Genomic DNA, 20957 nt, shown 5'->3' on the forward strand with positions numbered 1-20957 from the left:
TCCTTTGGTTTGGTTTAGTTTATTGACAATATTCTAGCATAAACTAGCTGACATTCATCATGTAAAACTTTTTCCAGGAAGAAGCAGGGAAAAAAGTATAATAAACTCCCTCCAAAAAAATTACGTTATTAAAGGGACATTGCCATGTCTCATTACATATTGCTGCTGCTAACTGTCGGATCAGTGGAATAGCATGAAATCATGGCAGAAATGTGTAATGCATTACCTGTGTTCTCAAGCATGAAGGGCCCACTCATTAAAACAGTGCTCCACAGCGTTGCTAGTTGTCAGAAACTCCATAAACTCCATAAGGTTCTGTACCTTTAAATCAGCACTTAAAAATATGTATATATGAGCACTGAGTTAAACAACTATGTGTGATGTTGTAGAGATGAACCCACAGAGAATCATCACCCAACTCTACAGTTCCTCCCAGCTCTACAGAGAATGTGTGCATCTTTCAGCTCACTGTTTTGGTTTAACGGCCTGCAACCTAACTCTTTTGATTCTCAGTGCTCCCAACAAAGTCGTCTCCAGCATCAGCAGCAGGCAGCTGTTATCACTGAAAATGCTTGGATAAACCCACCTGCCCAACACCAACCAGCAGGCAGACATAGTTTGTGACTAACTGGTGAACAAAGTGGAGAATTTAACAGCTAAAGAGCCGGATAGTTTTCTTGCTAACATGCTCATGATATCAACATTATTACAGCAAAAAATCAAAAATCAATTAATGCAGTTTTAAAAAGTTTGAAATTTTTAATAATATATTTATTGGGTCAATCTAATCCAGTGTTAACAGAAAAAAACAGCAGGAGTCAAAAGCGTTTATCAAGAAGAAATTGCTCATTACAGAATGTAAAAAAATATGACTTCTTCAAAATGTACTTGTATAAAAATAAGATGCAGTAACATTAAAATGAGTTGACGTTCTTTCTGGACTTTCTCACTCCCCCTCCTCTTTCACCTCTGTTTTCTGTACCATGTAATTACAAATTGTAAAGTAAGTAGTAAATAGTTGAGTAAATCTCAGGATCTACGGTCGACTTGGTAACGTGTCTGTCAGCTGCTGGTAGGACAGGGGCTGACTATTGTCTCCACTTCAGTGATCTCAGTCACAAGGTCTCTGATGATGGCCACACTGTCTAATGGCAGCTCAGCATCACTTTCTGCCTGTGATTCCATTGGCTTAGAACTTTCAAGAACCTCGTCTTTCTCTGCTATTTCTACATGATCTACTTTCTGCTCTTCCTCCTCTTTCTCCTCTCTTTTCTTTTCAGTCCCTGTCTCAGTACTGTTCTTTTCCTCGTTTACCTTCTCTTCACTCTTTCTCTGCTCTGGGGTCTGAGTTAAGGTGGTGGCACTCTCTGCTGGTGATTCTGAAGACCTGCAGCAATCGTCGACATGTTCACCTCCTGTTTGCCCTTCATCTCTTTCATTATCTATCTCCTCTTTTTCTTCCCCTGTCTCTGACTCCTCTTTCTGCTCCTTGATTCTGTCATCTTCCTCCTCTGCTGCCTCTTTCTTTTTCTCCTCTTTTAACCTCTCCACCTCCCAAATGTCCTTAATTTCTCCCGTCAGGTAGACCGCCCTGTCAGTGGTCTGCTTTACCACCGTCTGTGTGACAGAAGGTGCTGTGGCATTGGGACCAATTGCGTCGCTTAGTGAGCCAAGACTAATTTTCATCGGACTATCTGTGTAAGGGGTGTTTGTTTGTGAGGGGGAGGATGGCTGCATGGAAGAAGCATCCTGTGATATTTGATTTGTGGCTGTGAGGTCAGGTACAGCAGAATTTTCAGGTTCTGCAGATTGCTCACTTTGAGCACATTCAGCCGGGACATCTGTGGGCTGCAGCGGGGATAGAGGGGACGTTGTGGGATCAGGAGAGACTGGGATGGGAGTACTGGATTCTGGGACAGTTGGGGGTTCAGGTGTAACAGCTGCATCAGAGTCAGGTGTGGCTGAGTTGGAAGATTCCACTGCTGTTGGTGTGTCAGTCGCAAGTTGGACATCTTCACGGATTCCCTCGAAGCAAGAAGCCTCCTCGGTCGTAGATTCATCAAACTGTTGTGTCACAATAATCACAGGAGACAGAAACACTCTGCTCTGGTCAGAGCTTTGAGTGGCACTGATGTCAGAGTTAAGTTCAGGGTCACTCTGAGGGCCAACTACAGCTGTGACTGACTGACCTCCCGCCTTCACAACAGGAGCAGACTCTTTTCCTCCCTCTTCCACAACAGGAGCAGACTCTTTACCTCCGTCCTCCACAACAGGAGCAGACTCTTTACCTCCCTCTTCCACAACAGGAGCAGACTCTTTACCTCCCTCTTCCACAACAGGAGCAGACTCTTTACCTCCGTCCTCCACAACAGGAGCAGACTCTTTACCTCCGTCCTCCACAACAGGAGCAGACTCTTTACCTCCCTCTTCCACAACAGGAGCAGACTCTTTACCTCCGTCCTCCACAACAGGAGCAGACTCTTTACCTCCCTCTTCCACAACAGGAGCAGACTCTTTACCTCCCTCTTCCACAACAGGAGCAGACTCTTTACCTCCGTCCTCCACAACAGGAGCAGACTCTTTACCTCTGTCCTCCACAACAGGAGCAGACTCTTTACCTCCGTCCTCCACAACAGGAGCAGACTCTTTATCTCCCTCTACCACAACAGGAGCAGACTCTTTATCTCCCTTCTCCACCAGGGGAGCAGATTCTTTACTTCCCTCCTCCACCAGGGGAGTGGATTCTTTACCTCCCTCCTCTACCACGGGAGCAGATTCTTTACCTCCCTTCTCCACCAGGGGAGTGGATTCTTTACCTCCTTCTATCGGGGGAGCAGATTCTTTATCTCCCTCCTCTATCAGGGGAGCAGATTCTTTACCTCCCTTCTCTAACAGGGGAGTGGATTCTTTACCTCCCTCTATCAGGGGAGCAGATTCTTTATCTCCACTGGGCACCGCTGAGGAGGAGTCTCGAGCATTAAAGGTTGGGCTTGCTGGTGCAGATAGAGGAGGCGTATGTCCAAGGAGACTGTACTGACTAATGGCCAGATCTGAAGTGTCCAATAGGAGGTTGTTGGTCTTCTTGCTGGCAGCGTCCTGGACCACTGAGAGGGGAAGGGGAAAAGTTACAAAATCAACTTAAGACAAGGTATGTCCTATTTTACATTTCTTATTTAACAGATGCCTTTTCAGTGTTTTGGGCCTAACTCAATGAAACACCAGTAATTTAGAGGGTGCCCATCTGATGACCCTGGAGACTTGCCAACACATTCATGTTGAAACCGTGTTCCTTTATTTGGTAAGACAGATCAAGAGACATAATTCAAGAGAAGTTTCTCATACCAGAGGGGTTGCTAATTAGTGGCTATTGGTAAGACTAGTGGAACCAGTTACACAGTGATGGTGGTTGGCATTCATATGGAGTTGCCTTTCAAGCCAGTTGGGCTAGCCACTGTACTTTAGCCTAAGGAGATACAATGTAGATATGAGGCCAGGTCATGCTGCTGAGCATCTACTCTTTGCTTGGGTAGGTAAGAGTGTGATGCAAGGACACTTAATGGGTGCACTAAGTCAGAGAAAGATGTGAAAAGTTTTCTGATATAGCTGGATGACGGCTGGACTACTGAGCGGGCCATCGCATTAAGATGAAACTGCCTATCAAGTCAATGGGGCCAGCCACAGCATTTTAGCCTCCGCAGATACAATGTAGATATGAGGCTGGATCACACCAGCTTTAAGGTAGGTTAGGTCAGAGCTAGAGAATGGTATTGCCTGTTATGGGACCTTGTAGATTTATGACAGCACAGCCAGATACCCACTACTGTGGGGCCTCTTGATAGGTCAAAACATCATGTAACATGAACACTGAGCTCCCATAGGAGCCCAATTTTAGACATTTTGCTGTGTATTGATAACCAGCGGGGCCATAGTTACCATCAGAGGGGACAAATTATGCTTTTCCTTATTTTCAGTTATATATATATATATATATATAGTGTTACAATGTTGGATGTTAAATGTGGCCTAAGGGTCAAATAATGAGGTAAACGTATGAAGAAGTAATCCGTGTAAGCAAAAAGCACCAGCTTCAGACTGCTCTGAACAATTTTGTAAGGTGATGCTTGGCCACAGGAAATTGACAAAATAGTAAGAAAACCGGTGACACAGTCTCAACATTTACTGAACTGTATAAGCTTCACAAACTTCTACGAAACACAAAGAATGCTAAGTTCATGGTCCTAACCCCATTACAACACTCCTCTAAAAAAGTAATATTGCACTACAAATTTACATTCCTTTTATTGGCTTTAAATGTTTGTGTGTGTGACACCATTATCTGAACATTTTTCAAAGAAAACACAAACAACAACGCCTGGCAAGTTTGTTAACAGTGGACATACACACCACAATTACAGATAGACTTTCCTCCAGAATTGAACAGGAAACAAGGATTGAAAGCTAGTTAGATAAGCTGACACAAGGCTGAACTCAGTTACATACTTCATACAGAAAGGCTTGATGGACAACCTACTTAGCCCAAAAAATTATTCCATTTTAACCAGTTTGTACCTGATTCTCACAGGATTTAGTTCCTCATGTCTAATGTCACAATGTCACAGTGTAACTCCTAAAACTCTTAAAATGCAGTGGTAAAAATATGGTGATATAGAGAATAAGAAAAACCAGTGTATTGGAAATATAATGTGTATGTGTGTGTGTGTGTGTGTGTGTTTACCTGTCTCTATCTCCTTGCTGAGGATGTTTCTCAGAACATCATCATAGACATTATGAACCAGGATAAAACTGCTGTAGTCTGCGAAAATGTACTGCTCGAACTGCTGGAACTCCTGGAGACAGAGAACATATTCAATACTTTGTACAGTGAAAGTACTGAAATGCGACAGAATATACAGGTATACACTGTAACGTGTACGAGACAGAGTGGTACAGACTGCAGTGGTGTATTTGACCTACACTTTTCCACTTCTTGTCCATCCCCCTGGTAAGAGCAGGCTGAGTGATTTCCAGTAGAGCTTCCTCATAGATCCTCCTTTGGACAATTCTGCTGTCATAGTCCAACTGCTGCTCACACACACACATTTCACAGACAGAGTCTATCAATGCAAACTTTTAGTTTTGAACATTGTAATGTTTTATTGTACTTTTTAAACACATATTACTTGAACCATAGAGAGTATAGGGAGTAGAATGTACTGCATGTGATGTGGTATTGGATAGTAAAACAGTCATTTTTATGGACCAAAGTTGTTTAGTTTTGGGATACTGATGATGTTAATGGAGCAGTTATTTGTTTTTCTTTGAATATTCTTACAATTTTGCCTGTTTTAGAGGCTGAAATCTCACCACTAAAAATATCTTTTAAACAAAGAATTATTACTTTAGCCTGACTGAATATGTAAACATACACTTCCACAGCACATACATGCTGTGTGTGTATAATTACATATTCACCAGTTTCCTGTACACTACTGTATATAGCATTTCTGTTGTACCAAAGCTCATTAAAATCTTATTTCATTTGAATTTTGTATCTTTCATTCAATTTACTTTCTTGTTAAAAGGATTTTATGCCAAAAAAAAAACATTTCTTGCCACAAAATTCACAGGGGAAGATTTGATGTCCCATGTTGTGCATTGTTTTACCTTCAGGACTCTTTCTTTAGCTCGGTCCATCTTGACAGGAACCTGAGAGGGCTGCAGTCTGGCTGATGACTGGAGGAATAGCTCTAAGGTGTAGACAGCACTGTCCAACAGCTGGAAGACAAACACCACAAACACCATGTCTCTCTGCGATACAAACTGGAAGCTCTGACCTTTTTTCAATTTTATTTCAGGTTCTTGACAGGCAATATGGAGGCCATGACTGAATCTTCAACACTAGTCCATACCTGCTCCATCTCCAGATGTGTAGAGTGAACCAGTCGCTGAGCGCTGCTCAGTCCAAACCTCTGCTTTAATTCCTTAAGTTTCCCAGTCAGATTCTCCACCTGCTGGTAACAGTGATCCAAACTGATGGAGCGCAGGGTGGACAGGGCCTGGAGAACACGCACATATATACACACACACACATACACACACACACACACACACACACACACACACAACCATAATTATGAATCAGTTTCAGAACTTTAAGCTCAAGTTTGCAAAAAAGAAATATTTTTTTAATCACTAAGTTTTTCTCAATTGATGGCCATGCACACACAGACAACACAAGGTCTCTCACCTTCTTGGTCTCCTCTGTTCCTCCTTTTGTTTGTGTGAAGGCAGCGTCCATCTTTGTGTGCAGTGTGTTTCTCATCCCCTGAATCCCTGCACTTATGTTTTCTGTAAGTGCTTCGAGGATGGAAGACATGTAGGGTGCTACAGACTCATTGCACACCTTCTCTGCTTCTTTACATATACAGGCTGGAACAAACACACATGCAAAATGTTTAGCATTTATTTAAACTTATTAGCTGACTCTAGTCAGACAGGAAGCTCAGATTGTAGGTCCAGATATTAGTTCTACAGTATTATGTTTGCACTCCAAAAATAGCCAAAGTTGATTTCTTTTCTTGATATGTTTAAACCGTAGACGTTAAAGCTCCTCGTGTGGTACCTCGCACTTTATCCTCCAGGAAGCGGTGAGAGGTCATAATCTGATCCAGATCTGATCTGATGAGCGCCTGATTGGCTGATGCTGTCTGACGACACTCCCCCCTCAGAGTCTCCAGACCTGCAGTCAGCTGGTCCAGCACCAACATGTAGGTTGCCTGCACTGTCTGTACACATAGAAACATGTAATAACAGAATACCATAAGACAAAGATTAAAATCAGAACTTGGAGGAAAAAAAAGTTTAAAGTTGCGTCTCTTCCCATTTGATGCCTTTTGCAGTTCATTTACCCACTGCCATTTTAATAGATTGTCTGAATTCTGAGTGAAAAATATGCACTTTATAGTGCCCTAAACAATGTCCACAGTGGAAACATACTGTCCATGTCATGTGCACTACTTTTTGCTAAACATCCCACAAATCATTGCTGCATGTTTGAGAGATACAAAAGTTACAGCTGTGTTACACCTGACAGTGGTGATTAAAAATGATGAAGATGATGTCTGAAATCTCACTACTGCTCACTATGTCTTTAAACCTGCAAGAATCGATTTTCTTTTATTTTTTGGCCACTTAGGGGCAGAACAACAAGCTTTAAACACAACATTGACATATTATAACCTTATAAAATGTTTGTGGCTAATGTGTTAGCATATTAACACATCCAGAAGACTCAAGCAATGTTAGCTTTCATTGGAAATATGTGTCTCCAGCCAGCTGATGAATGTAAGTCCAATATTAACTCTCCTGTTATATTTTGTTTGGTCTCTACTAACGTCTGAAAAAAGAAATCTGGCTGTTTAGCTGCTAAATGCTCCACTATGTTCACCAGCTATCCAATAATAGATAATGATAATAATTCTCTGTGGGTTTGTCACTATGAGCAACACTTTTCACATTACAGATAGTCATTTGATCAATTGTTAATACAAAGTTATATTGATTGGTGCAGCTTTAAAGTAGTCAGATTTTTTTTCCCAGAATTCACATCTGAATTCTTTGTCCTTACTATTCTCAATTCAATTCAATACAATTAAACTAGATACAAGTTGTACTGAATCAGAGCTCCCTTTTCTTTATTTATAAATCACAGACATTATTATGAATAAGTGTCAATCTGAACTATTTTTAATGTTCAAGACATTAAAGCCGTTGACAGTGATGTCAGTGGATTGTCTAAGTGCTTCTAGAAAGACATGTTATGGTTGAACTTTTTCTCAAATGCAAATTTTAAACACTGTGAGCACCACAAACAAAGATTCCTTCATGTATTTTGTATTGGAGGGGAGGCTGGAATGTCAAAGATATCTCAAATAAAATCAAAACTATCCACATGGCTAGATACAACAAAATTTGAGAAAATGCTTTTTTTGTAATTTGGTTGAACTGACCCTTTAACACTGATGAACACATCAATAGTTGCATTACATGAAGCCACTAAGGACTGTCAATAGTTGAGCAACCAACCCATGACAAGACAACATACAGCACATGTGAAACATGACTGTAATAGTATTGTTTGTGCAGTGAGCATCAGTGTCACAATCTCAACACGCAGTTGAACAACATCCTTCTCAACTTGTGTTCTGTTAGGTTACAGTAACTCACCGCCAGCCACTGTCGTATCCTCTCTGCCTTCTTGCCCTTCACTTTGGACTGAAGCTGATTCTGTAACCACGGCAACACTTCCTCCATCACCTGAGAGGCCAGCACCTAGGCATTTCCATTTGTTAAGCAAGTGAACGAAAATAGACACATAACACAAAGAGGAAGTGTGTGTGTGTGTGTGTGTGGGTGTGCGTGCATGTGTGTGTGTGTGCGTGTGCTTGCTAACTTGTTCTTCAGTGCCCAGCAGTATTTCCCAGGATTCATAGCATCCTTTGTCCTGGCGGTAGAGTCGGAGGGCTTGGATGTACGCCTCGCTCTCATAGGATGAATCACACCAGTAGTCTGCAGGAAGAGGACTTGGTTTAGATTCTGGAGGAGTCTTTTTGTGCATTTTTTGCTGCATGTTTGAGAGATACATGCATTTTCTTTACCGCAGACAGCAGTAGAGAGATGACAGGAAGTGAGTGAGAGAGAGAGAGACGCAGCAAAGGTTCCAGTTGAACCCCTAACCCATATTCATAAATAATTGGTAATGACAGTGAAAGGTGAAACTACATGTATGTGAGTTTCCTATTGGTTGATAAAAAAAAATGTCTCAAACACCAAGTATTAGCAGAATTTACAGGGGTTAATATAGTTAAATAAACTGAACAAAGGTTGTTTTATTGTAAGGACAGTGTATGAAAATACATTAAACTGTGCAGGTGCTCCTGTTACTGTTTTCTACTGCTTCTCTCAAGCATTAATCGCATGAAGTAGTGTATGTGGCTTGAAAGGAAAAGGCTGACCACTTCTGTTTTTCTTGTCAAATACCATGAAAACACCAAAACCAACAATGAATTGATCTACTATCATGTATAGTCTGTCTATCCAAAGCTTATTACTCTGTGCCATAGAGCTCCATTGTTGTCCATAAACTAATAAAAACAAAATCAATGAGTCACACTGTTGCACTGGGTGACATGTTCCTCCTTCACCATGAACACACACGCTGTAGTTTATTTTGACGCAGTCCCACACGCACACCGTCCCGCTGCCACAAAAACTCACTAAAGCACCAAATATGTATTAAATATCTATATATACACTATTTCCACTGTTAGAGTAATGTTTGATAAAAGCTACAGTGACCAGCTGTTTCAGAAATCTACTGAGGCTTTTTTCAGAAACATTCTTAAAAACAATGAAACTATAATTTATTAGTATTATAACCAATAATTATTTAAAATATGCAGTATATTTGTGACCTGTTTTTAAAAGATTTACATCTTCAGTAGAAGCGTGAGGCTACAGACAGTTAAGGGAAGTCAGAGAATATTGAGAGATGTTTTTCATCCTAAAAATCTCTCCAGAGGGAAAATCAAATGAAAATGCGGTTATATAATTGTAATTATAGTAACTATCTTGTGTTTCTTATCTCTTAAACAGTCCTGGTTTGTTCTAGATTTTCATATCAAACATGATGATAATGTTTGTTTTAGTGCTGCTGTGTTTATTAGTGTTGGCTTTCACATCTCTAATTTTTAACATCTTTTTGTTCCGTTTTTTGGATTTTTTTGTTGTTGCTGTAACTCATTATTATTTCTTTTGTCGTCCAGTTCCCCATCAGGCTTTTAGGTCATCATTTCTTAAGCAATTGATAGAGAAGTTTTGAGGAACAGAAAGCTCCACTAATGCTGAGAAGTGAGCGCACTTAACTTTATCATTAACATCCTCAGTATGAATCACACTAGTGCAACCAAAAACTGACAGGCTGGCAGCATGAAATCATTTCCCCGATGATGTCACTGACATGTGATGTGCTCCAGTGGTTCAAGTGTTGCAGCACCAGGAATACTGTTTGTAACAGAGGATTCTTAATAAGCTGACGGTAAACACAGATCCTATGACTGCTCATTTCTAAAGAGTATGCTCACCTTTATCTCACATAGTCCTGACAGTTGGGGGTGGGGGGGGGGGGGGGGGGGGGATGATTCATATACACACAAACCGATGTGTGCCGATGTGGTGTTGACATAATTTCCTTTCCAATTTGAAGATGAAGTTTCAGTTGCTACATGTGTGTATTTATGACCACGGTTATATTAATGTTTACAGTTAATAAACACACCTTTTAAAAATAATTTTCAACAAATACTGACAACATACAGAAAGGAAATACATACACATTTATTTTGGTTTTAGTTTTTTTGGCTTTTAGGTGGGGGGTGAAGTCTATGTAATGTTCTGTTGTTTGTTATTTTATCAATATCTATATCTAGTCACCTTATAAAGTTGCTATAGCTAACATGTTAGCAAGCAATTGCCTCTTTACCCATCCAGCAGACAAGGAGCAACATTATTATTCATATGGAGTCATGTGTTTTGCTATAAACAGCTCTTGAGAGAAATATATGGCTAGCAGATAAATGATCCATTATGTTTACTAGCTCTCTGTCAGCCATTTGGTGCTGAGTAGGTGGTGAACAGAGGGTTTATCAGAGGGTTTGTTTGTTTTCTGAAAACAGCTGCCTGTTAGTGTTGGAACCAGCACTGATGAGAGCAGTGAGACTGAACCAAAACACTGTGGACCATAAAAACCAAAACAATGAGCTGAAAGATGATATAATGCTCCATGGAGCTGAGGTGAACTGCAGACAAGAGTGATGATTGTCTGTGGGTTTTTCACTGCGAGCGACAGCTTTAACATTACAGTACTCATAGTCATTTGAGACATTGTTCATATGAAAATATTGAGTGCAGCTTTAATAATTTGCAGAAAGAATAACTTTCTTTGGATGAAAGTATAAAGTAGCTTGAATTAGCAAAAGTGAATGTGATTTTTCATGGAAGTTTCCCCCCTTACTTTCAATTTTATTCAGATAACTGAAATAGAAACACTGACAGTAATTTTGTGAGCAATAAAGGGAGCCAAAGTGGAAAGTAATAAAAGTATAGTGAGAATAATATTTGAAAAAGAAAGTAACATATCACTGTAAGATTAATAAGATTAAAGTAAAGTAAAACAGCCACTACGTGGCAGCTGCATGTGTTGTTTCCTGTTACTGCTGAGGATATCTTGGTGGCAGTGCAGATATGACATGCAGTGTTTTCGCAACCTTATTTCAAAAAGTAGAAGGGCTGTTTTTGGCCTGTATCCTAGCTTACCACACAGGAAGCTGACTGTATTAATATTTTTATCTGTTGCCCGCGCAACTGCTACCACGAATGACAAACTGAAAAAGAGCTGCAGCACTTAGAAGCTTATTTCACATTGCAGAAATGCAGAAGTGTGGTGGCCATTAAAAGCTTCACACCACCTTAGTAGTGGGATGGTGGTTAATGACTGTTTTGACAGTTAAGATGCTAAAAATTACTGTGTAGGACAATTATTTATCGGCAAGCTGTGGCGTACATCAATAGTCAATTTCAAATGAAAAAATTCACAAGCAGCAATTAAAGAATTGTTTCCCAAGAATTTATTAGTTTATTTTTTGTGAAGAACTTTTCTTCATTGAAATTTAAAGTAACACATTCTGGGAAATACACTCATTGGCTTTCTTTATGAGAGTGAAATGGGAAGACCTGTTAATCTCTTGTATGTGTGTTAACTACGGAGCTGGAATAAAAACGTGGTTAGCCTAGCTTAGCATAAAGCCCGGAGGTCTGGAGAAACAGCTAGAATGGCTCAGTTCAAGTTCACTGATGAAAATGTATGAAAACATTCTATCTCGTTTGTACAGGCAATGGAAATTAAACCTGTCAGCCTCACTGTGATAAAATCTGTATTTTGTTTTTCACTCAGGACACAGGTGGGCTGGCTGTTTCCTGCTGACTGCGGTCTTAAGTTAAACATGTCCTGGCCCCAGCTCTCACTTAAAGCACAGTGGATAAGGGTTATCTTTTCCAGATGTGAATAACTTCTCATTTTTGGTTACGCTGAGCACTGCAGGACATTTGACATGTTGACACTTTAAAAACATTGTATTTTGTCATTTTTTGTGTAAATATACAGGATACTTTCAAAGTAGAGAGAACTCTTAAGTGTAAAACTTGGCCACAGTAAAAAAGTATATGTGAGTGTTTTACCGAGGTTGCAGTGTCTAATGCAGGTCTTGAGTGCAGACAGAAAGTGATCTCGTTCCGCTTCCTTTTGGAACAGGAAGCAGGTGTGACCTGTGTAAGGCAGGTGCAAATACACAGCAAACGTATCTGGAGACGACACCACCGAAGAAGAATCCTCCTTCACTCCTGAACACAGAGAGGACAGCATTATAGATGTTCCACAGAGGGGTAGTTTATGTTGGCATGCTTTAGATAGAATAATACTCCAACAAGTCATGACAAATGAAAATAGGTTTTTCCTTCAAAAACAACCGTCAACTTGATAATGCTACATTTATCAAGTTTAGGATAAGTACTTGGTTATAGGTATGGGGAAAGATGGTCATCACAGTGGAAAAAAAGGCTGATTCTTGTTTAAAGATGGGAAAGTCCCAACCCTAGGAGTTTGGCCGGTGATTCACACCTTCACTTAGCCTGGTGGTGATGTCAGTGTAACTCTTCTTGAAATGGCAAAATTATTTTGTGATCACAAGAAAGCAAAGTAGTTTTTAAATGATAAGAATGCAAAGATTCACTGCACAACTAAGAGTAGAGACACATTAGAGTTCTGGAACCTGACCCAGACTTTTTGGACCCCGACTGTATATTGTCTTTTCTTGCCAAATTTGAAACACAAACTTTACCTTTATGCAACAAAACCCAAACCTGACCCAAAGTCTGTTATGTTGTTGAGACCTGCTGGGAAGCACAAATGCCATTTTGTTGCATAAAGCTTTGGCCCAGAGTCAAGTTCAGTTTTAATTATTTACAAATTTAGTTCATTAATAAGTTAATTTTCTAATTCTCTCTCTTGACTGTGCCAATTGCCTCCATCCATTCGTGTCACGTGTTGCAAGTATATACACAATGCCTAGTGGGAAGAGTGAAAGACAAGAAACAAGAGTTTGGCCAATCTGTTGTATTAGCCTGGGAAGCTAACTCTCAGTAATGGATTAAATAAAGAACAAATGTAGCTTCAGGTCTTGAGCCCAGGTTGGAGTCAGTTCAGGTGGGTCTTAAAGACGTGGGTACAGGCTGGGTGTAGGTCTCAATTTTAGGACAGTGCAGAACTCCAAGACACATACTCAGTATTACCCAGTATTATCAGCAACAGCTTATCATTACTGACTTAATTCATTCTTAAGCTGCTTCAGTTGTCAGTTTGAACTTTTGCAATCAGACCAAGCTGCGTTTGAAGTAATAATAACCATGAAGCTGTATTTGGAAACTCTGCATGTGTAGAGTTACAAGTGAAAGCTTGAAAAAGAGTTTCATCAATGATAAATCCTGTGAAGTTACACTTGTAAACTGCACACAGCAGGCACTTGAACAACTACGGTAGTTAGTCTGCGAAACCTCAAACCAAAGTGATGTGAAACATGAAAGATTTAGTGTTACATGTATGTGTTTGTGTGAACTTTTGACTTCTCCTGTCTCTATGTTCAACACCAGAAATTCAGTGAATCTCTTAGTCACTGATAGTCCACACTTTATCATTTATGGCTGAGTGTTAACACCGTAAATCAAGCTATATTCAATATTGTAGGTGTACTGTTCTATAGGAATGAGTTAATACTACCATTGAGTATTCCAGCACAGGTTTGCTCCAGTAGATATCTGGACTCCTTCTCTGTGTTCATCACACGGCCCCCTGCTGGCTGGAGGACCCACTTAGCTGGAGATCCACGTTTAAAATTCTACAGGTAGAAACATGGAGACAACATGTGTCCAGCACGAGCATACATTTAATTTCATTCTGAATGTTGTGTTTTGTGTATGAAAGTGTTACCTCCATGTTTTCATATATCTCCACTTTGTAGTCTCTTCTCAGAATGATATATCTCTCTCTGCATTTCTTTCCCTGTTCATCCCAGCCGGAGAACTTAACACTCCCTTGGTACAGCATCTCCTCTGGAGCATACTGAGGCTACACACATAGACACATACTTAGATTTAACTTTCACATCTTGAACAATTAGCACAGATTTTACAGCTGCATCCAGCATGAATATGTAGTTAAAGAGAGTAAAACAGGATTGAGTGATTGACAGGTGCAGCTCCTACCCTGTGTGTGAGCAACAGCCCCCTCCCCTCTTTCTTAGGCTCCACCTCCTGATGTAAGTGGCCGAAGTAAGCTGCAGAATACTGCTGACGGTAAAACTCACTGAAACTCTGGAACGTGTTGTCGACAAGTCCTGGAAACAAGCAAACACACACAATTTGTAAATTATGTCATATGTATCTCTATTTATCTGGTCCCTTTAACCCTAACTCCACACTTAGATCATAGACTTATGGATGTAATTTACTGCATGAAACCATTGGTACATGATAACAGTCACTGGTGGATTTAGTCTTAAAGGACAGCTTCACAATTTTTCAAGTCTGTCTTAAAAACAACAGTCAGGAGCCCAAATGCACATTGAAATGTTTTTCTTTCTGTAATCATTCCTCCTGTTCATACTGACCATTAGAAGATCCCTTCATGATGCACTTACAATGTAAGTGATGGGGGATAAAATCCACAGTCCTCCTTCTGTGCAAAAATGTATTTAAAAGTTTATCTGAGGCTTATATAAAGCTTGATACGCCCAAATGAGTCAAATTAAGTAGATATCTTTCAACATTACAGTCTTTTTAGTGCCAAAGTCCCTCTTTTTGTTACTATACTTCCACCTCAGCTCAACAGGGAAACACTGTCTGAGGAAACACAAAGAGGAAATTTGATGCTAAAAAGACTGTAAATGTGTCAGATATCCACTTGATATGACTAACTCAGACTGATGAAGCCTCATATAAGCTTCACGTCAACTTTTAAATGACTGTGTGGACACACTGTGGATTTTGCCCCCATCACTTACATTTCAAAGCACAAGCGTAAAGCACATTTGAAGGGGATCTTTTAATAGCCAGTACAAACAGGGGGAATGATTACAGCGAGGAAAACCTCTTTCACTGTTCATATGGACACCTGTTTTAAAACAGACGTGAAAAATTGTGAACAATTGGTATATTAAAGCTGCACTAATCAATATTTTTACTTGATTAACAATGAATGAAATGAAATGAAATGATTCTCCACTCTTTTTGACAAACCCACAGAGAATTACCACCAAACTTTGCAGTACCCCATTTTAGCCTCTTTTAGCTTAATGGTTTGGTTTTCCAACCCGCAGACTCTGCTCTCATCATTCCCTCATTCCCAGCAGTAGCAGGCAGCTGATTTCATTAAAAAAGCTCTGATAAACCCTGATTAACTGTACACTAGCTGCCCAACACAGGCAGACAAAGTAAGCAACTAGCTTGTGGTGTATTTAGCAGCTGAAGAGCCAATTAAATGCTAATGTTGCTACGTTACTAGGCAGCACATTCACCATAACACCATTATAAGGTAATAGTCTGTCAACGCTCTGTTTTCAGCTCATCCCCCTGCCCCCATGTAGCAAAAAATAAATAAATAAATGAATGCAGCTTTAAAGTTTCATTATTACAGTGCATCTGGCTCAAGTTTTGATGCACTGTCTTCAACACTCCGAGGATAGTACTTCATTCAATAAAGTTTGTGGAGGAGAAATGTGAACCAAAAAGCCCCATCCACAACATAGACATATATACTATATGGAGACTTTAGTAGGTTCAGTAATGAGTGTGGGGGACGAGGTGAGAGACAGTGAGTGGGGCTGAAAGACAAAGCAGTTACCTCACATACTGGCACACACACACACACACACACACACACACTTTCCTATCTCAGATTAAAATGAACAACAATCAATGACATGTGCATGACAAGTTATACGAAAAGCAAATGCATAACCACACACTAACACTCCCAAATCTACACATGTACATCCACAGTTTATGGGTTTGATGTCATTTTATTTGTCTGAATGTGTCAAATGAGAACTTGCTTCCAAATCTCATTATATAGAAGTCAGGGCGATGTGTAAATACATGTTGAAATGACTGTTGTGGTTTCTATATCATAGTCATTGTGGTCAAGTAAAGTGGTGGTGTGTATTTGCTATGACAAATGTGTGTCCATCTGCAGGGAAAGATAGATCTCTGTACTTTCATAACTGATGTCTTTCGATGTGTTTAGATGTGTCTCAGTCATGATCTGTCTATCTGTGTATTTGTTTAGACTGTGTAACCATTATCTCATATTATTAAGGTTACTCTGCAGCCTGGCTTTCATCTTCCATGCAAACAAACACACAGAGTGGGAAACAGGCAGACCAGACAAGCCATAATAATGTAATAGTTGGAAATGGCTGTAATTACATTCTAGTTTGCAGTGGAGATTAGTGACAGGATGTGACTGTGCTGATAACATGTATAGGAATGCACACATGAGGAATAAGCAAAAACATTCACACAGCACATCACTTTTCTTTTAAAGCTAAAGTTATTCTATAATTTGTGACATTATCAGTAAACCAACACGTTTGTCATCACACTTTTAATTCTGATTTTCTTTTTCATGTTGCCCATTCAAAACAAAAATGTTTAAAGAAACAGATATGTTGGACGTCCTGGTGGCCTAATGTTTAGCATGCATAGCATGAAACCACAACGTCATTTCCAGCTGGCGACATTTGTTGCATGTCACACCCGCCTCCCACCACGTTTCCTGTCTTTGTTACCACAGACAACCATCTAATTCAAGGGAAAAGAGGGGTGACAAATTAAAGGAAAACCTGAATAAGTGAGTGGAGAAACATAATGAATGCAGATGCTTCCACACAGGTGCACTGCATGGTACAATCAAGCAATTAACATCCAATCATGCTCTGTGGCATGTATAAAAATGCTGAGCAGATTCCGTTGATTCTGATTTAAGATGGCAAGAGATAAAGACCTAAGTGGTACAGTACTGCTCCCAGGGTTTATTGTTGGGGCACAGATGGCAGGAGGTTCAGTCTCCTGAGACTGCTCAACTAGCTAGTGTTTCAATAGGAACAACGACTACCCAGATAGCATACTGAAGTGGGCCACTTCAGGCAATGATGTGGCCCAAATATTCCAAATCAAACGTGGGCCTTTTTTGGTAAAGATGTGGTGCTCTTGCTTGATGTGGGCCACTTCTGGTTTATCTGGTTTCTTCTTGGTTAACATACAGCTTGCTTGTGGCCCAGATCTTGGAAACAGGAGCGGACGGCCCAAGAGCGATCATTCCATGTGGTATGTGGGCTGGATGAAAGTGTCGGGTGTGGGCCGGATCTGGGCCACAGCAATTTTGCTATCTGGGTAAAGTGACATCTGCATTTAGATCTATAGGAAAGACATCAGTAAATCTTAAATCTACTTGCTCTTGTTTTTGGTTGTATTTACCTTCATTTTTGTTCATAAGTAGACTTTATATTTTGGCATAATGTTATTTGATCTATTCATTTATTTTACTTCTCGTTCATCCTTGGTACAGATGACTCATATAACAGATGTAGCAGATGGGGTTTGGGATGGTGGGACAGCCCCTATGTGTATGTCTATGCTGATGTTATTATCTTGATTGTTTTGTGTTGTTACTGTATATTGTTTAATTTATTATCCAATATATTTTGTTTTGTTTAAATATTGTGACTTTTATATACTGTGCTTGAAGACCCTCTCAAAAATGAGATGATGCATCTCAAGGGGCTTATCCTCTATTTGAATTTTGAAATAAATAAAATAAGGCCGGAAATTGTGGTCGACAGCGACTGTGATGCTAGTGCAATAGTGTGATGTAAATAAAAACAGAAGGGCAAATCTAGCTAAGGTGACTGAGAATGCAGGATGTGGTAAGACTGTGCCAATAAGAAGAGTCCATCAACAATTACATAGAAAGAGATATTATAGTAGGGTTGCAGTGCATAAACCCCTCATTACAAAGAAGAATACACATTTGAGAGTTCAGTGGTGCAAAAAGAATAGACACTGGTCTACAGAGATGTCGAAAAAAGTGATATGGTTAGATGAATCATCCTTCACCATATTCTCGACAAGTGGACGAGTGCATGTCTAACGTATGCCAAGAGAACAGTACAGGTCTGAATGCCTGACCCCTACAGTGAGGGGATCTGGTGGCTCTGTTATGCTTTGGGGGACATTTTGCTGGCATGGTTTGAGTCCACTTGTCCCCTTAGAGGGAAGGGTCACTGCAAATTAATACATCCTATGATCCTATGATGAAACATTTCTATCCTGATGGGAGTGGTCTCTTCCAGGATGACAATGCCCCCATCTATAGGGCACGAGGGGTCACTAAATGATTTGATGAGTATGAAAATGATGTGAATCATACTCTATGGCCTTCACTGTCACCAACATGTTAGATAGCGCTCCCCACCACCATCATCAAAACACCAAAGGAGGGAATATCTTTTGGAAGAATGGTGTTCGTCCCTCCAGTAGACACCCAGAGACTAGAATCAATGCCAAGGCGCATTGAAGCTGTTCTGGCGGCACATGGTGGCTTCACATCTTACTAAGACACTTTACTGTATGTTGGTTTTTCTATATGTCCACCTCATGCATGTAGCCACACCTTCCAACAGAATGCAGAAAATACAGATTTTTTTGTAACTTGATATTAAGCACATACACAGTGGAGGGTAAACCACCTTTAACTGTGGTCATCAACATTTAAACACCGAAATTTCTGTTATGATAGAAATTAAAAGCACGCATTACATACGTGATAAAACTAAAGTAAGTTACATGAGAGTGAGGCATAAAGGATAGTACAGCGTCAGGTTTAAAGGAAGAAAACCACACTAACGATAACTGCAACAACTATTACACTCTTTCTGTCCACCTTACTCTCTGTGGAAGCCTCAAATTTAAATGTGGCTGAGATATGACATACCCGAGCCATCAAAGTCCTCGTGAGCAATGCTTAAACAAGAAGTGTGCAAAACTGCAGAGCATACCAAAGGATGCTTAAAAAGAAATGATTTTAGTTTTACCTTTGATGTGGCTGGTTTTAGCCTCATCCAACAAGCCAGAAGAAGATGCTCCCATAATTTCTCTGTTTCCCTTATTGTCAAGTGTCTCTAGAGAAGCTTAATGCAGTTAAATCTGCAGGAAATCTGTATGTATTTGTATGACTAAGTGAGCTGTTCAGATGTGTCACGAGGTTTTTGCTCAGCTCATTTCCTCTGTGCTCTGTGTGTGGTGAGCTGGGCGGGACTGTTAGAATTTGAGGTTAATTCTGCCACAGCAGTCATCTCATGTTGTACACAAATGTCACAACCTCCCTCGTAGGGCCATCTGCTGGCGAACACTTTAGATACAGCAGAGCACTATCTGTAGCTATATGCAACAGTATTACATCGAAAAACATCAAAGTTACAGTCCTGCCTCATTAAAAAGTGATGAATAGTCATATGTGAGAATACTGTTAACTTATCAACTTTCAAAGGGTGCTTTTGTGTCGTTATGTTGCTTCTGTAAATCTGCAGCTGCCAGAAGAAGTGGTCACATACTAGAGATACTGTGCCATCAGCGCCTTGGTGTCCCATTGTGCAGCTCCTCCAACACCTTTCCTTTGTATCTTTCTGACAAGACTAGTTGTGTACAGGCAGTGGAAGTTCTGTACAGAATGTCATCATTGTTTATTGTCAATTTGTCCCATTCTCTGAACAGGCATTTTGTCTAAGGACTAAATGCTCTCAGCTCAACCCCGACTGCAAAGCACTGCCCCCTTTCAAATGCATGAGAGGACTGTGTTTGTCATGCACTGCTAATGTCAGTCTGAATGCCGCCAACGCAGTGACTCTATTCTTGCCATCTTGTTTTTGGTACAGTACTGCTCCCAAGCCTTGGTGTGATCTATCAGTGTATACAATAAATAACTGCTGACTTCAGGGAAACCTAACACTGGTGGGTGGAGCAGACAGTCAATCAGCTGTCCAACAGTCCACATGATTGGCTTGTTTGAGGGCACAACATGGATCAAGTTCTTTAACCTTGTTTTTGGTTTTCTGTTGTTGTCAGGAACATCAGCTGGGTCTGCATTTAGGAGCTCATGTAGACACCTGGCTTTTCAGGAAAATTCTTTAATGTATTGCCTGTAGTAGGTGCTCAATAACATTGAAGGCTGTGATGCAATGAGACATGTGCAGCAGTTGATGTCAAATCATCAGGTGAGTCAAGGATCTCAGAAAAATCTCTGAGCCTTGTGGTTGATAAGTATTCCTCGCTCCAATGATTTCATCAATGATCGCAACTGAGAACCTGTGTCCCATGGAGCAGCTGGGGCCATTCAGGTAACATTCAACAAGATCTGCGGCCAGCTCGAGCGAGGGAGGGCGGAGTGTGAGCATTTTTCTCTTTACAGGGAAACTTTTCACCAGCACTCAACATGTGTTCTTTTGGTGCCAAAGTCCCTTTTTTTCCACAGTCCTCCGTCTGTGCAAAAACGTATTTAAAAGTTTATCTGAAGCTAACTTCAGTCGTCCAAATGAATCAAATCAAGTAGATATCTTTCAACATTACAGTCTTTTTAGTGCCAAAGTCCCTCTTTTTGTTACTATACTTCCACCTCAGCTCAACAGTGTCTGAGGAAACACAAAGAAGGAATTTGATGCTGAAAAGACTGTAAATGTGTCAGATATCCACTTGATATGACTAACTCAGACTGATGAAGCCTCATATAAGCTTCA

General features: G+C 40.3%; 1 protein-coding gene across 3 annotated transcripts; it reads right to left on the bottom strand.

Annotated features, from left to right (window-relative positions):
- Nucleotides 1–745: 745 nt before the first annotated feature.
- LOC122993212 (protein Niban 1-like) lies at nucleotides 746–19438 on the bottom strand. 3 transcript variants are annotated; one of them, XM_044367174.1, is made up of 15 exons: nucleotides 19260–19438; nucleotides 14374–14504; nucleotides 14099–14236; nucleotides 13889–14006; nucleotides 12295–12456; nucleotides 8453–8568; nucleotides 8227–8331; nucleotides 6623–6785; nucleotides 6248–6429; nucleotides 5910–6056; nucleotides 5665–5775; nucleotides 4975–5082; nucleotides 4736–4847; nucleotides 2913–3104; nucleotides 746–2816 (listed from the first exon to the last, which is right to left on the bottom strand). In XM_044367174.1, the coding sequence occupies exons 1-15, from the start codon at nucleotides 19312–19314 to the stop codon at nucleotides 1063–1065; spliced, it is 3594 nt and encodes a 1197-aa protein (XP_044223109.1). In that variant the 5' UTR covers nucleotides 19315–19438; the 3' UTR covers nucleotides 746–1062. The 3 variants fall into 3 exon arrangements, with proteins under 3 accessions (XP_044223109.1, XP_044223108.1, XP_044223107.1); XM_044367173.1 differs by having other exon boundaries at nucleotides 746–2222; nucleotides 2289–3104; XM_044367172.1 differs by having other exon boundaries at nucleotides 746–3104.
- Between the last annotated feature and the right edge of the window lie 1519 nt (nucleotides 19439–20957).

The sequence above is a fragment of the Thunnus albacares genome, chromosome 12 (assembly GCF_914725855.1).
Source record: "Thunnus albacares chromosome 12, fThuAlb1.1, whole genome shotgun sequence".
NCBI classification, from domain to species: Eukaryota; Metazoa; Chordata; class Actinopteri; order Scombriformes; family Scombridae; genus Thunnus; species Thunnus albacares.

What these genes read in the sequence shown, in the direction of transcription:
- LOC122993212 (XM_044367172.1), bottom strand. Translation starts at nt 19,314, where the DNA reads ATGGGAGCATCTTCTTCTGGCTTGTTGGATGAGGCTAAAACCAGCCAC. An exon ending in GAACAGAGGAGACCAAGAAG is followed by an intron (nt 6,057 to 6,247) that starts GTGAGAGACCTT and finishes CGTGTTCTCCAG; the next exon opens with GCCCTGTCCACCCTGCGCTC. An exon ending in CTAAAGAAAGAGTCCTGAAG is followed by an intron (nt 5,083 to 5,664) that starts GTAAAACAATGC and finishes GTGTGTGAGCAG; the next exon opens with CAGTTGGACTATGACAGCAG.